The 13983-nt window shown below is 65.3% G+C and overlaps 3 protein-coding genes across 3 annotated transcripts in view; 2 read left to right on the top strand and 1 right to left on the bottom strand.

Moving 5' to 3' along the window:
- Positions 1-157: 157 nt before the first annotated feature.
- MNEG_2776 (Pentatricopeptide repeat-containing protein) lies at positions 158-3451 on the bottom strand (the record flags this gene model as incomplete). Its single annotated transcript, XM_014048751.1, has 9 exons — positions 158-161; positions 357-921; positions 1154-1322; positions 1557-1676; positions 1844-1924; positions 2089-2244; positions 2510-2646; positions 3003-3141; positions 3416-3451. 9 exons carry the CDS (start codon positions 3449-3451, stop codon positions 158-160), a joined length of 1407 nt encoding a protein of 468 aa, XP_013904205.1.
- A 621-nt stretch (positions 3452-4072) lies between these two features.
- MNEG_2775 (Kinesin-like protein KIF6) lies at positions 4073-10497 on the top strand (the record flags this gene model as incomplete). The annotated part of the gene is made up of 14 exons (XM_014048750.1): positions 4073-4428; positions 4631-4753; positions 4998-5154; positions 5357-5389; positions 5698-5787; positions 6211-6440; positions 6807-6881; positions 7167-7239; positions 7585-7701; positions 7996-8164; positions 8371-8933; positions 9254-9395; positions 9549-9631; positions 9841-10497. The coding sequence occupies 14 exons, from the start codon at positions 4073-4075 to the stop codon at positions 10495-10497; spliced, it is 2868 nt and encodes a 955-aa protein (XP_013904204.1).
- Positions 10498-11356: 859 nt separating this feature from the next.
- Positions 11357-13983, top strand: part of MNEG_2774 (6-phosphogluconolactonase) — a gene marked incomplete at both ends in the record, with an annotated part of 8819 nt that continues 6192 nt past the window's right edge. Inside the window, 6 exons of the mRNA XM_014048749.1 lie at positions 11357-11548; positions 11729-11839; positions 12388-12506; positions 13116-13281; positions 13514-13607; positions 13785-13954. Coding sequence (XP_013904203.1) covers positions 11357-11548; positions 11729-11839; positions 12388-12506; positions 13116-13281; positions 13514-13607; positions 13785-13954 — 852 coding nt within the window. The remainder of the gene's footprint in view (positions 11549-11728; positions 11840-12387; positions 12507-13115; positions 13282-13513; positions 13608-13784; positions 13955-13983) is intronic.

Below are 13983 nucleotides of genomic sequence, written 5' to 3'. Positions count from 1 at the left end.
CAGCAGCGCGCTGAGCGCCTGCGGCAGGTCGGGGCCGGCGAGCCACTGGGTGAAGGCGGCCATAGGAGCCTCAAGGGTCACGGCGCCACCCGCCGCGCCGGGCTCCGTCGGCCTGCGCGAATGCGCCCAATTCGTTGTGAGAGGGGCGGCCTTAGCGTCAGCTCGCCCGACAGGGGATGGTTGCAGCGGCGTGTGCACAACGTCTTTCCCACAGCACGCGCGCGTCGCGTTAATGGAGTCGCTCGAGAATCTCCCCGTTTGCTTATATGCTTCCTGCGCATGCCGGCCATGTATAAACTATGTGGCAAGCATGTGCGTTTCTGCCCCAACCGGTAACAACTTGCCCGCACACACACCTGAGCGGTGCGCCCAACGCCTCCAGCAACGCAAACAGCGCGCGCCGGATGTTGCCGCACCCCTGCTCCCGCGTGTGCCGCCCGCGCCCCAGGCTGACCGCGACGCGCTCGCACGCGCCGCCGCTGCCGCCGCCCGAGAGCAGCAGCGCGCCGTCGCGGTCGAGCGCCGCACGGAGCTCGACGAGCCAGCGCTGCGTGCTGAGCACCGCCACGCTGGCCGTGGAGGCCGGCACTATGAATTCAACCAGCCCGGCATCCGCCGGGCTCGCCTGCTGCACCGTGAACCGGAATTGCCAGCTGCGCGCGGCCGCCGCGTACAGCTGCAGCGCGCGCGCCTGCAGCCACGCGACGCCGCTCTGCCAGAGCATGTCAACCATGGACTGGTAGATGCTGCTGTCGGGCCGGCAGCCCTGCCCCTGCATCTGCTCAAACGCCTTGACGGCGCGCAGCCACTGGCCGCCCTTCTCCAGGGCCCCGATGAGCGCGGAGTAGGTGACCGTGTCGGGGCGGCAGTTGTGGAAGCGCATGTGGTCAAAAACCTCGGACGCCTTCTCCCACTGGCTGCCTGTTCATGGGGAAGTTGGTTAGAGGGAGCAAGGCGGAGCATATCAGGTGAGCGAGATAGCCCAGGCGGAGTCAAGGATGAAACAGTCAAAAAGGAGGTCAAGAGGGGCGGCAAGGGTCAAATTGGGGAAGGGCTGAGGCAGCGGGCCGCGCGTCACAGGTGCAGCCGCAGCCAGGGGTGGTATGCCGATGCGACCGCTCCCGGTCGCCTGCACAGCCCGTGCCGTCCTCACCCTGCGTGCAGGCTGTGATGAGGGAGTTGTACGTGACCGTGTTGGGCGCGATGCCCTCCTGCTGCATGCGCTCAAACAGCTGCAGCGCTAGCTCCCACTGGCTGGCCTTCTCGCAGGCGTTGATCAGCGCGCTGTAGGTGATCACGCTGCGCTCGCAGCCCTCGCGCACCTGCGGCCGAAAACGCAGGCGCAAGGGGCGCGGCGACGGCAACTTTGGTCGAGGCTCGGCGGAGCTTGCATTTACACCGCAGAAGCCAGCGCCAGTGGGGCCCCGCTGCGCCTGGCACCAGGCCGCATGATGGGCCCAGCAGAAGCAACCCAGCCCGCAACCCCCAACCCGACCCCTTTCAGAGTCTGCCCAGCACTGCGGGCCCCGCAGACGGCCCTGCGCGCGCACGCGCACCATCTGCTTGAACGTGTCCAGGGCGCGGTCCAGGTTGCCGCCCTTTGCGTAGGCGCTGATGAGCGCGGTGTAGGTGGTGCTGATTGGCTGCAGGCCCGCCTCCAGCAGCCGCTGGTACACCTGGCGGGGCCGGCGTAAACCGCGGTACGGCGCGCACGCATGTCGGGCAGGGCCGGCACGGCCGGCGCCGCTGCTCCTGCGCACACGCGTGCTTGCAAGGGAAAAGGCAAGGCGGGGCGCCCGTCCCAGGGGCCCGAACGACGCCCCGCGCCGCGCCGCGGCCCCACCTTGAGCGCCTCCAGCGGCTGGCCGCACATGTTGCAGGCGATGATCGCTGTGTTGAACGTCCGCACCTCCGGCTCCAGCCCCTGTCCGTGCGGAACAAAAGGAACATCAGCGCCGCGCTCGTGGGCCCCCCGCCGGGCTCGCGGCCGACGCCCGGCGCCGACCAGCTCGACCGTGCCCCCAGGCGCCCCGCCCGCCGCGGGCCGCGCGGCTCCCGCCCGTTCCCCGCCCGCCCCGGCCTGCTCACGTCCTGCGACATGTCGTCGAGCACGCGCACGGCGCGCTCCCACTGCCCGATCTTGCCGAACACGTCGACAAGGGTGTTGTAGGTCACCACGTTGGGCCGCACGCCGTCGGCGCGCATCTCCTTGAAGACGTCGAGCGCCAGCTCGCAGGCGTCGCACTGGCGGGGCGGGGCCGGGTGCGGCGTGGCGCCAGGGCAGGCGCGGTTGGGAGGTGGTGGGGCCGGGCGCCGCGTTGCTGCTGCTCCTGCCGCCGCTGCTGGGGGGCTGCGCCAGCCGCGCGCCGCTCTCAGCCACCGTTTACCCGGTTGCTGCAGCCACCACTTACTGCTGCGACCCTCATGCCTCGCGCCCTTCAACGCAGCGTCCGCAGCAGCCCACTAGCAGGCAGCCGCTGCCACGACGTGCGCCGTCGTGCCCACTCACCTTGATGCACACATTCATAAGCGCGCTGTAAGTGTGCACGTTGCACTGGATGCCCCGCGTGCGCATCTCCCCCACCAGCTCGAGCGCGCGGCGCAGCTGCTGCGCCTGGCCGGCGTTGTTGATGGCGGTGGTGTACGCTGCGGAGTGCGCGTGGCGAGGGGGGGGGGGGAGGCGCACAGATGCGTACTTGATTGACAGTCAGAGGACATCGATGGGTAGGCCCAGGCGCTCGCTGCTAGCGCACGCCAGCGCGTGTGGTGCGGCTTCCCTGCGATCCAACTGCGCCCGTGTTTGACCGCGCCGGCCAGGTGCCAAGTCAAAGCAGCGGCTCCCCTACTGGCGCGATCTGTACTCTGCAATCAGCTGCGTGTTTCAAGGGAGTGAAGACCGGCGATTGCAGGCCGCCAGCGCTCTGGCTATACGCGCGCGGCCTCCGGGCCGCCCAACCGCCACCATTTTGATTGATCATGCGTCCCAGCCCCTTTATGCTCACTGTAGACATCTGCAAGCGCCGCCAGGTCGTGCACAGGGCTGAGATCCTTGATCCAATCAAAGAGCTCCATCGCGCGCGCGACGTGGCCGTTCTTGGCCAGGTCCTTCATGAACGCGGCAAAGGCCCGGCTGTCGAGGTACTGCAACGACGGCCCCACGTGCGGCACGCACGGGGCGTCCGGCGGCAGCCTGGCTACCAGGCGGACAAGCTCCTCGACGGAGAGTTCGGGTCCTGGGAGACCCCCGCGGCCGTCCGCGTCTAGACAATCCCCCCGGCCCACAGCCTTGATCTGCTCCCATAGCCTGCGGTAGTTCTTCTGACGTCTCCCTGCTTGGGATACACGTGAAGTTGCTCAGAGGGGAGCCCACGCTTGCGGCCCGCGGGGCGGCCAAAACTTTGGCGGGCAAACTCACCCGAGCTGCCCCGATCGGGCCTCCGCGGCGCGCCATGCTGCTTGGCACCCTGATGAGTCTGCTGCCTGCTGCCTGGCACCAGGAAGTTGTCATACACCGGGAACCCGACGTCGATCTGCAGCGAATCGGGGCCCTGGCCAGGGCCTGCCCCAAAAGGCCCGCCGCCTGCCTGGCCGGGGCCTAGATTACCCATCATACTGCCGTGAGACTGCCACATGCCTCCCGGCCGTCAGGGAGAGCTAGGCTCGGCACCAACCATAGTCAACGAAGAACTGCACACGCAGTGCCTGGTCCGCCCTGCGAGGCCACTGATAGCCAACCTACTTGAATGTGCGTCTCGCTGGCTCTGGCGCGGAGTCAAGCTCGGGTGTGACGCCGCGGTTGTGGCCCAGTGTGGGGCAGCTTCGGGGCATGAGTAAGGAGTGTGCCGTTTAGTAAAGTTGTCGAGTTTGCATGCGATTCGCTGACACGACAGCTTTTGCAGTTTGACGCGTGTTTTTTGCTGCCGGTCCATGAGGGGAATGAACACTGATCTGGCAGGCGCACATCGGGCACTCTTGACCAGCATGCACTGATGCATAGCCTCTTGACCAGCGGCTCTCGCAAGTGCGAAGGACCAGAGCTTTAGGAGCTGATCCAGTCCACGCCGTGCAATCGATGGAGCTGAGCGGCGGCGGCAGCAGCAGAGCCGATGGTGCAGTCGCGGAGGAGCAGCGGCGTGGACTGTTCCGCGGTGCCGCTGCAGCTGCTGTCGACCGCACTGGAGACCCGGCGCACGAACATCAAAACTCTGCGAGTCACGACAGCCGCGATGAGCCGGACAGGTCTGGGTTGGCCGGCAGCAGCAGCAGCAGCAGCGCCCTCGTCGGTGCCGGCGACGCCCGCAACGTTGCGGCCAGCAACATCTCTATCTTCCTGCGCGTGCGACCGGTCGCGCGGCCGTCCCCTCGGCTGCTGCTAGATGCGGCCGACGGCAGTGTCGAGTTCAACATTCCAAAGGACGCTGTCGCGGGGTGCGGCGCCCTGAGTTTGTCATAGGGTCCCTGGAGCAAAGCCACCCCGGCGGGTGTGGCCTGACGAGTTGTGCGGATGCATCGACGCAGCGCCGCCGCTTGCGTTGCGCCGGGATGACCACCAGACGCGCCCAGCGGGGCCGGCACCAACAGCGACGGCCCAACCCCTGCGCGTACACCTGTATGCTGCCCTCCAAATCAGGCCGGTCAACAACTCGCGCGAGCGGTTCCGCTTCCAGTTTGACGGCGTGCTGCTGCCGGATGCAAAGCAGGACGAGGTGTTCGAGCGCACCGCGCGGCCCCTGGTCGGCGCCGCCCTCGAGGGGTGGGTGCCACGCGGGGGCGGGCCCGGGTATTGGTGTCAGCCGTCACGTCATCCCCTTACAAGCCGACGATCGCAGCCGGTTGCTGTTGTTGAGCAGCAGAGACACCTGAACCTCTGTACAGCAGGCGCGCGTGCCGCGCGACTGCTTGGCCCCCACCTTTCCACGTCTGAAGCGTCCCGCAATACCGTATTACTCAGCACATTAAACCCACGTGCATGGCGTACTCGGGACCCCTGAGCACAGGTACAACGCGACCCTGTTTGCATACGGCCAGACGGGCAGCGGCAAGACCTTCACCATCACCGGCGGCGCGGAGCGCTACGCCGACCGCGGCGTCATCCCCAGGGCGCTCAGCGCAATGTACGCAGAGATAGCACAGCGGGCCGACTTTGAGTACCAGGTGGGGCGGGCGCGCCGCAATGCATAGGTTTCGAAGCCAGCGCGGCCCAGCTGCCGCCTGCGTGTGTGCGACGCCGGACCTCTAATGCTCAGCGTTGTTTAAAAGCCGCAGACGCAAAAAGGCTCAGAGCATATTGCCAGCAAGCCGCCTCGTCTCATGCAACCTCGTGCCTGTCCACGGCTCAATATTTACGCCACCCCAGGTGCTGGTGTCGTACCTCGAAATCTACAACGAGGTTGGGTACGACCTGCTTGACCCGGCGCGGGAGGTGGCGCAGCTCGAGGACATGCCGCAGGCGAGGGCGTGGTCTGGGCCGCTTTGCTTGCTGGGCGAGGCGGCCGGCCTGGTGGAGGGTGATCTTGTGTGAGGCGCCGGAAGGGGAGCTTGTTTGGTTTGTTTATTGAATAGTAGAAGGCGTGGTGATCAGGGGCAGCATGTGGAGGGCGCCCCGCGAGCAGCCAGCAAGCGTGGCTAGCATGGACGTGCACAAGCTGGATCGCTCAATCCCCCGCCACCTGTCGCGGCCCCCATTTGAACGCGCAGGTCACGATCCAGGAAGACGAGGAGGGGCGCATCCACCTTCGCAACCTGTCCACCCACCGGGCCGCGTCTGAGGAGGAGGCGCTCAACCTGGTGCGTGCGCTCAGAGGGTGCAAATGGGATGGGCAGGGGGGCCGCCTCGCTCGCACCCAGGTGCTCTGGCAATTGCACGGGGTTGGCTGCGCAGCGATCAGGCACAATAATACGCAAACGTTGGCTGTGAGTGTGTGCGAAAGCCGGCTGGCAGAGGGATCCCGGCGGCTACGTACGCGTTGTCAGTTTGCTCTGCGTAGCACCCGCCTGCAAAGCCCAAGCAGGCGCATCCGAGGCCGCCCAAGCCCTGACAGACCAGCCAGGCGCCTTGAATGCTCCCCCAATCCATTGGCTCCTTCTCCACACAACATTCTACACCATCACATACATTGAGGCTCACACCATATCACACATACACACATGTACACACCCCATCTCTCTCACACACACACACAAACGCACACAATCACACACACAAAACAGTTGTTCCTGGGGGACACCAACCGCACCATCAGCGAGACCCCCATGAACCAGGCGTCGTCGCGCTCCCACTGCGTCTTCACGGTATCCCTCGAGGCGCGGCGGCGGGGCGGCGGCGGCGGCGGCGCGCTCGACGCGCGTGTGCGGCGGTCAAAGCTCAACTTGGTGGACCTGGCGGGGTCTGAGAGGGTGGGCAAGACTGGGTCAGAGGGGGCGGTCCTGAAGGAGGCAAGGTGGGCTAGGGGTAGGACGAGAAGGGGCGGTATTGCAGAACAAACAGCCGCAGCAGCGCGGGTGGTGCTGGCCTGCCCAGCAAGGCCGGGCGTGTTGCGCGTGCGGCGCATGGGTGCGGCGCAGCCGTGATGGGTATCATATCACCCTGCTGCGCGGACAATCCTTGCGCTGTCCCAGCTACCTTCGGCCCCTGCCCATCCCAGCCAGCGATCGCGCCGGCCTTGCCTCAGCTGCCAAAGAAGCAGCGTTTTGAGGGCTCGCTCTGAGTCCCATGCAAATGTGCATGGGACTCAGAGCGTGCCCGCTGTACGGCGGGAGATTCTTGCATGTGAGGGGAGCGCGCATGTGTGACCCCCCACTGGCAGGTACATCAACCTGTCCCTGCACTACCTGGAGCAGGTCATTGTTGCGCTGCAGGAGATGAGCGCCGGCATAGGCAGGTGAGGGTCGCCCGCCTCCCTGGCATGGCCAGCCCGGTGGCTGAACCATTATGGTAGCTTGCAGCCGGTTGGTGCAACATTCCTGAGAACACCGGGTTGGGTTGACGCGGCGGGCTCTCGCCTGCTTTTGACTGGTGCTTTTAGGGCTTCGCAGCTTATGTGGGCAAACTATGGCCTTGCTATCCTCTCACGTGCATACATATGTGCACGTGCGCGTGCACGCGTGCACACACATGCACACACGCACACACGCACACACGCATACAAACCAACACACAATCGCAGGGTTCATGTGCCGTACCGCAACTCCCTCATGACCATGGTGTTGCGCGACTCGCTGGGCGGCAACTGCCGCACAGTCATGGTTGCGACCGTCAATTCAGAGCAGGCGCAGGCAAGGCTGGTCGGGACATACATACACATACTCTACCCCCTTGCCCCCCACACAACCATACCCCCCGCCCACACACACACACCCAATACAGTACAAATCATGGCGCTTTGCTGCACGTGCGGCGCCGTTGCGTGTCAAAATCGCCTTGCTCGCTTCTTGCTCTTGGCAACACATTTCACCTGGCCTTCACAGGAAGCACTTGCTCTCTGACTCCAGCAGCCCCGATCGTGTCATCTCATCGACAACCGACCTCGCTGTGACGACAACCTGATTGCCCGCTGCCCCACCACGCGCCCCCACGATGCGCAGCTCGACGAGTCCATCAGCACGTGCCGCTTCGCGCAGCGCGTGGCCATGGTGACTAATGAGCTGCGCGTCAACGAGGAGCTCGACCCCGCCGCCATTATACGGCGCCTGAAGCAGGAGGTGGGGCGTTTGTGCTTGAGTCGTTTGTCTTTGAGAGCCAACTTCCTGGCACGCAATGGGGAGGGGGGCAGCCGTGAGGGTTGATCGCTCAACACCGTGTTGGCCAGGGGACGAGGATGCCGCCTGCATGCATGGCCGCCTGCATGCAGGCGCGCTTGAACAGCTGCTGCAGACGGCCCGCCATGAGTCTGGTCACCCACTGCTTGGAGCCTCACTAGGCAAAGACAGCCCCCAGTGTTGAACAAGCCGCCTTCACCAAAAGCTCACCGGGTGACAATGCCTCGCTGTCCCCAGATCCGCGACCTCAAGGACGAGCTCCACCTGCTGAGGGGCGGCCCCGAGCGCGGCCCCCTCACGCCGGACGAGCTGGCGCGCCTGGAGGCGCAGGTGGCGGCCTTCTGCGCGGACGGCGGCGAGGGCACGGCCCTCGCGGCGGGGGGAGATCTGATGACGATCCGCGCGTGTGAGCTTGAGGGTTCAAAACCCTGGGGTTTTCAATGACGAGGATTTTGAAGCCTGAACCCTGGCCAAGAAACTGGCAGGGGCCGACTGGCTGGCTCTTGTATGCAGGGTAGATGCATGCACGGCGGCCGCCGGTTTCAGAGGGCCAGCTGCCGCATTGCACGACGGCGCTGATGACAATGCCGCGTCACGGTGCTGCCGACGCAGGCTTTGACATCCTGCGGAGGTTTGTGCGGCAGGGCAGCACGCCCGCGCCGGGCGGCCCTGCACCGGCCGATGCGCCACCCAATGGACCGGGAGGCGCGCAAGCCCCGGTCAAACCCACAGGCGCTTCTTTGACTGGCGGTACGAGCGACGCCGGTGCTGCCGCAGGGCGGCTGGGGGGCCGGGCGGAGCCGGGCGATGACGTCAGCGACGACCTGCGCTCGCAGCTGCGCAAGCTGCGGCTGCAGGTGCAGCAGAGGGACAGCGAGATAGCGCTCCTGGTGGGCGTGCGCCACCAGGCCGCGGGCGGGCGGCCGGCGCTGCAGCTGCCTGGCGCGCAGCCTGGCTGCGGGGGCGGCGGTAGCCCGGGGAAGGGAGCCGTGGCGGGCGGCCAAGACAGTGAGAGCTCTAGCGACCAGGTGCAGACCGGAGACCAGCAGCATCAGCAGCAGCAGGCACGCCATGGGGGCGGCTGCGAGGTGCTGTCTGCGCTGCTGGACGTGCACCTGCTGTCTGACAGGAACAAGGCCTTTGAAGCTTTCAGGAAGAGCTACAAACACAACGAGGTGAGGCAACAGCTTCCGCCATGCGCCTGGTGCAACTGAGCCTGCTTTTTGCTGGGAGTGCCAGGCACAAAAACGACGCCAGCGCCAGAGGTTTCGCGACCGCCTGCACACACACCGAGCGCCCAGGCTTCAAATGATGTGCGACCGCATATCTTGCCAATGCAAGCCCCAACAAGCATGCACCTTACGCACCCTGCGATCCACCCCTTGACTGACCTTGCACCTCACGTACCCTGCGATCCACCCCTGCTGGACACTGCAGGCAGCCCACCAACTCACCCCACTTGATGCATGTTGCCACCATGTCCCCAATTTCACAGGCCATAGAGGAGAATAAGTGCCTCCTGAAAGCAAAGTACGACGAGGCGAAGGCCATGGGCGCGGCCGTCAACGCGGCAAAGGCGCGCATCGGGCAGCTGCGCGCCGAGCTGGAGCAGCGGCGCATGCAGCGCTCCGCGGCATGTGAGTCGCGGGGCGCAGGCGGGGCGTAATGGGAAGCAGCGCAGGAGGCGGCTGGTGCAGCATTCGGGTTTGCATGAGCTGCGCCCGCAGCACCCCACGTATACAATGGATTGCAACTTGCAAGCGGCGGCGGCTTCTCCTTTGGATTTCTAGGTGTTGCTGGCGGCCGCGACCCGGCCGTCGAGCTGGCGGCGCCCGACCCAGAGGAGGAGCGCTGCAAAGGGGGCATAGAAACGGTGAGCCTCACAGCCGGAGACTACCAATTCGTGCAAAGAGGCAGCTGCAGAACTTCGTTTTTGGGGCCGTTGCGGCCAAACTCGACAGCGCCAGCTGGCGCCAGGAGCAGGCCGTCGAACGCTTCGTCGAGGCCTCCCCACGTGCTTGGCCTGGATCCCCGCGGCGCCTCGCGTGCCGCTCGCAACCCGTTTGACCCTCCGGCCCGCAGGAGCGCGCCGCTTACACCTCCGCGTTTGACCGGCTGCGGCAGCTCAAGGGGGAGGTGCAGCACCTGCAGAACCTGCTGGAGGGGAGCCGGCTGCGCCTGCAGAGGGACTTTCAGCAGTGGGTGGAGCTCATGGCGCGCTCCGCCCAGCAGCAGCAGCAGCAGCAGCAGCAGCAGCAGCAGCAGCAGCAGCAGCAGCAGCAGCAGCAGCAGCAGCAGCAGCAGCAGCAGCTGCTGCAGCCGCAGAAACAATCAGGCCAGCAGCAGCAGGCTTCGGCTTGGCAGCCGCAGGAGGGCCCGATGATTCTAATGTCCAGCAGCTGCGGCCCGCAGATCCTGCCTGAGTCAAGCTGGGGCAAGGAGCCCGCCGTCGATCAGCGTCCTCAGCAGCAGCAACCGCAACAGCAACGCCGATTGGTGCCGTCGCAGCAGCAGCAGCAGCAGCCGCAGCCGCAGCAGCAGCGGCAGCAGCAGCAGCAGCAGGAGGAATGCAGCCCTGGAAAGCTGTTGCTCCAGGATCTGATGACGTCAGTGGGCGCGTCGGTCCTGGCTGCCGCCAAGCCGCACCTCACTGGCAATGCGGCGGCGGACTGCGACATCATCAGGTTTTACGAGGCCAGGGACAAGCTGCTGAGAAAGCTAGGGACCGGCACAGGGTAGAGGACGGTTGTCAGGCGGGGCAGGCGGGGGGAAGCTGAGCTGTGGAAGCTGTCAGCACTGCGGACCGTTAAGTTTGGGGCTGTGTCATTCATTCAGGGCCGGCGCTGTGACCATCGCGAGGTCTTGCGACGTGTTGTGTTTTGAGCACGCGCAGTATTGCATCAGACAGGAGTCAAACTTGCGTTTGACCTGCGGTGTGCGGGCCACAGGCGCGCCGTGCATCGTAGCAGTAGTCGCTCCGCCCCTGTCCGTGCACATGATGGCAATCTGAAAGTCTTTGACATGGCTGTCATGCCTGTCACCCCTTCCAAAGCAAACGCCCTGTCATGCGGGGAGTGGTGACACAAGCTCGTGGGTTCATCACCAGGTGCAGTGGCTGTGCTCCGCAGCCTTGGGCATCTCCGTTGACTGTGAATGGCAACGACCTGGGACAACGTTTTTTTGTAATGGATTGAGGATGCGTTGATATTTTGGAAGCAGGCTGATGTTGGGTGCAAGGCGGCAGCAGATTAGGAATGCAGTGAGGGATGAGAGCTTGTCAGCAGTGCTCGAGCAGCCGCTCCTCTTACTGGGCAGGGGGCACAAGTGTGCCCAAGTATCGCCAGAGTATCGGGTATCTGCCCTGATATAACTACATCATCAATTGTTGTACTCGTTCGGACGCAGCAGGTGCGGGCGCCGAATGCTGGCAGCTGGCGATCTGGAGCCTGGTGACTGCGACGGCTGCCAGCTTGAAGTGATGTATAATGATGTTGGATCCTTCTTTTGAGGCCGCGCTGGGCCGCCGCTCCTACTCATGATGCTAGGCAATGAGGCCACCTCTCGCTCCTTGTGCCGGCACTACCGCGCAGGGGAGAGAATGTTGTTACAGCACGGGACCCCGCTGACGAGCTTCAAGCGCCCTTCGTCTGCCGCGTCAGTGGTGGTCCGTGCGGTTGCCGAGCCGGCGGCGAAGCGCGCCAACGGCAACGGCAACGGTGCCAAGCGCGAGCAGCCGTTCATCAACGTCATCCCCAAGACTTCGTGGGAGAAGGGGATCCCCCCGGTTATGGTGCGTCGCCGCCACTTGAAGCACCTGCTGCGAACGCAGCGGCTTCGTCGCCGCCACCACGCCTAATGCAGCACGCTGACGCGCCCGCCCTGCAGTTGCTCTGATACTTTGGCAGCCGCCGCGGCGGGCCCGACTCCTACCGACCCCCCAAATGCGGACCGCGCCCCTAACCTCTGGCAGGGAGCGCACCTGATGGCTAGCGGCGTCATTGCTCCCATCAGCACCAGCAAGGGCGCGGGCCTGGATGTGGACGTGCACCAGTTTCAGTATCCCGGAGAGGGCGATGCGCAGGTGCGCCCGGCAGCTGGCGAGGACGGGCAGCCCAGGGGACGGAGTGGAATGCGCCGGCGCGCGGCCGGAGGACGCCCTCGGCACGCGTGGCGATGTCGGCGCCTGGGGCACAGGGCCCAGGGGCGGTTCCGGGAGCCGGGACGGGGTCGCGTCTGCGGGAAGGGGGAGCAACAGCTGCTGCAGCACCTGCGCCGGTGGCACGCGGCGGCCCACGGCAGGCAGCTCATGCCTTAGCAGCTGTTTTGTGGTCAGGACCGCCCCGCTGCAGAACCCGCCGGCCGCCGCCAGTGCCGCCCGGGTTTTGAGCGGGGCCAGAGGGAACGCCAAACGTTGCGCTCTCCGGGGACCGGCAAGACTGCCCGAAAAGCAGGCGTGCACCGATCTTCGAATAGCGGCACCGACAGACCTCATATGCACCTTCCTCTCTTCTCATAAGCACCCTTGTGTTCCTGGGCAAGCATTGATGCAAGACACCAACTCCCCCCAAGCGCAAGTCGAATCGACACTGGCCCGCTCACGCAACCAACCGACAACAACCCACCCACCAGGTCATCATTTACGCGACCCCCAAGAACGCCGCCAAGGGGCTGGCCAAGCTCGTGAGCGACGCCGCGGCCGCCGCCATCAAGGCGAAGGGCTCGTTCACCCTGGTGCTGTCGGGCGGCAGGTGGGCGGGGCTAACCGTTGTCTCGCGCCCCTCGCTTCTCATGCAGGGTGCCCTGATGCGTTGGCCAGGGCAACAGGGGGGTAGTGCATACCTCGCCAGTGTCGCATGATTCAATTCGATGACAGAGCAACAGACACAGGTTGCTATCTGCATATACCCATCACTGACTCTGTTGACACGCACAAACATGTATACATGCATGCACGCATACGCAAGCAAGCACGTTCAAGTGCTTACGAGCACCATCTGCAAGCATCGCATGCGCGTGCCCCGCTGCAGAACCCGCCGGCCGTCGCCAGTGCTGAACGGGTTTTGAGCGGGGCCAGAGGGAACCACAAACGTTGCGCTCTCCGGGGACCGGCAAGACTGCCCGTAAAGCAGACGTGCACCGATCTTCGAATAGCGGCACCGACAGTTTCGCTAGCCATGTGCGCTGCACCCTGATGACAGCATTGTCGCAAGGACGGCCACTTTTCAGCACATGCACGCGCGCACACTAGTAGTGCATGCACATGCACATGCACAACCACATCCACAACACCAATCACCACATCTCCTTTCCGCACACCGTTCCACTCGCGCGCGCCGTCCCTCATCAAACCTGCACAGCCTGCTCAACATGCTGTCCGGCCTGGCGGAGGTCAAGGGCGTTGACTGGTCAAAGTGGTGGGTCTTCTTCGTGGACGAGCGCAACGTGGCGCACAGCAGCGCGGACAGCAACTACAAGGGCGCGCAGGAGGCGCTGCTGTCACGCGTGCCCATCCCGGCGGCGCAGGTGAGGGGTGACGGGGATGCGTGGTTCAGTTCGGTTGCGCATGGCAGTCTGCGGCACCCGGGCGCGCTGCTCCACGCTGTGCGCAGGACCGCGATTGCGGCTCTAGCTTGCGTTGTTCCGTACGACGCCTGTTTGTGTTACCAACATACGAGTGAAACGCGACAATCTTGTACAACGAGTCCGCCTGTTGACATTTTCCCTTGCCACGGGGTTCACATTGGTAACAACCCAGGTTGTGGCCATTTCAGAGGGCCTCACAGTGGAGCAGGCGGCCATCAAGTACGAGGGCCAGCTCCTGGGCCTGCCCGCCAGCGTGCTGCCTCGCGGTGAGCTTCGCCCCGCCTTGCCGCCGCGGCCCATAGCATCGGCTTCCGCGGCGACGCTTGGCAGCGGCGGCGGTCTGGGCGCCCGTGGGCCTGCTTCAGGCCCGGCTCGTCTCTTCACACACTCTTGTCTGAAGCGCACGCCCTCCCTGCCGGCAACCGCCCAACTTCCATTTTCAGATGCCGAGGGTCTGCCCGTGTTTGACCAGATCCTCCTGGGCGTCGGCCCCGACGGCCACGTGGCCTCGCTCTTCCCCAACCGCCCCGAGGTCGCCGCCACCGGCCGCTGGGTGCTGCCCGTCTCGGCGTCCCCCAAGCCGCCGCCGGAGCGCATCACGTACTCCCTGCCGGTGCGGCCCGCCTGTGCCAGTGGCTCGGC

This window comes from Monoraphidium neglectum (assembly GCF_000611645.1).
Source record: "Monoraphidium neglectum strain SAG 48.87 unplaced genomic scaffold scaffold00325, whole genome shotgun sequence".
NCBI lineage: Eukaryota > Viridiplantae > Chlorophyta > Chlorophyceae > Sphaeropleales > Selenastraceae > Monoraphidium > Monoraphidium neglectum.
Note: the sequence above shows the minus strand (reverse complement) of the source record. Positions and strands in the feature narration are given on the sequence as shown.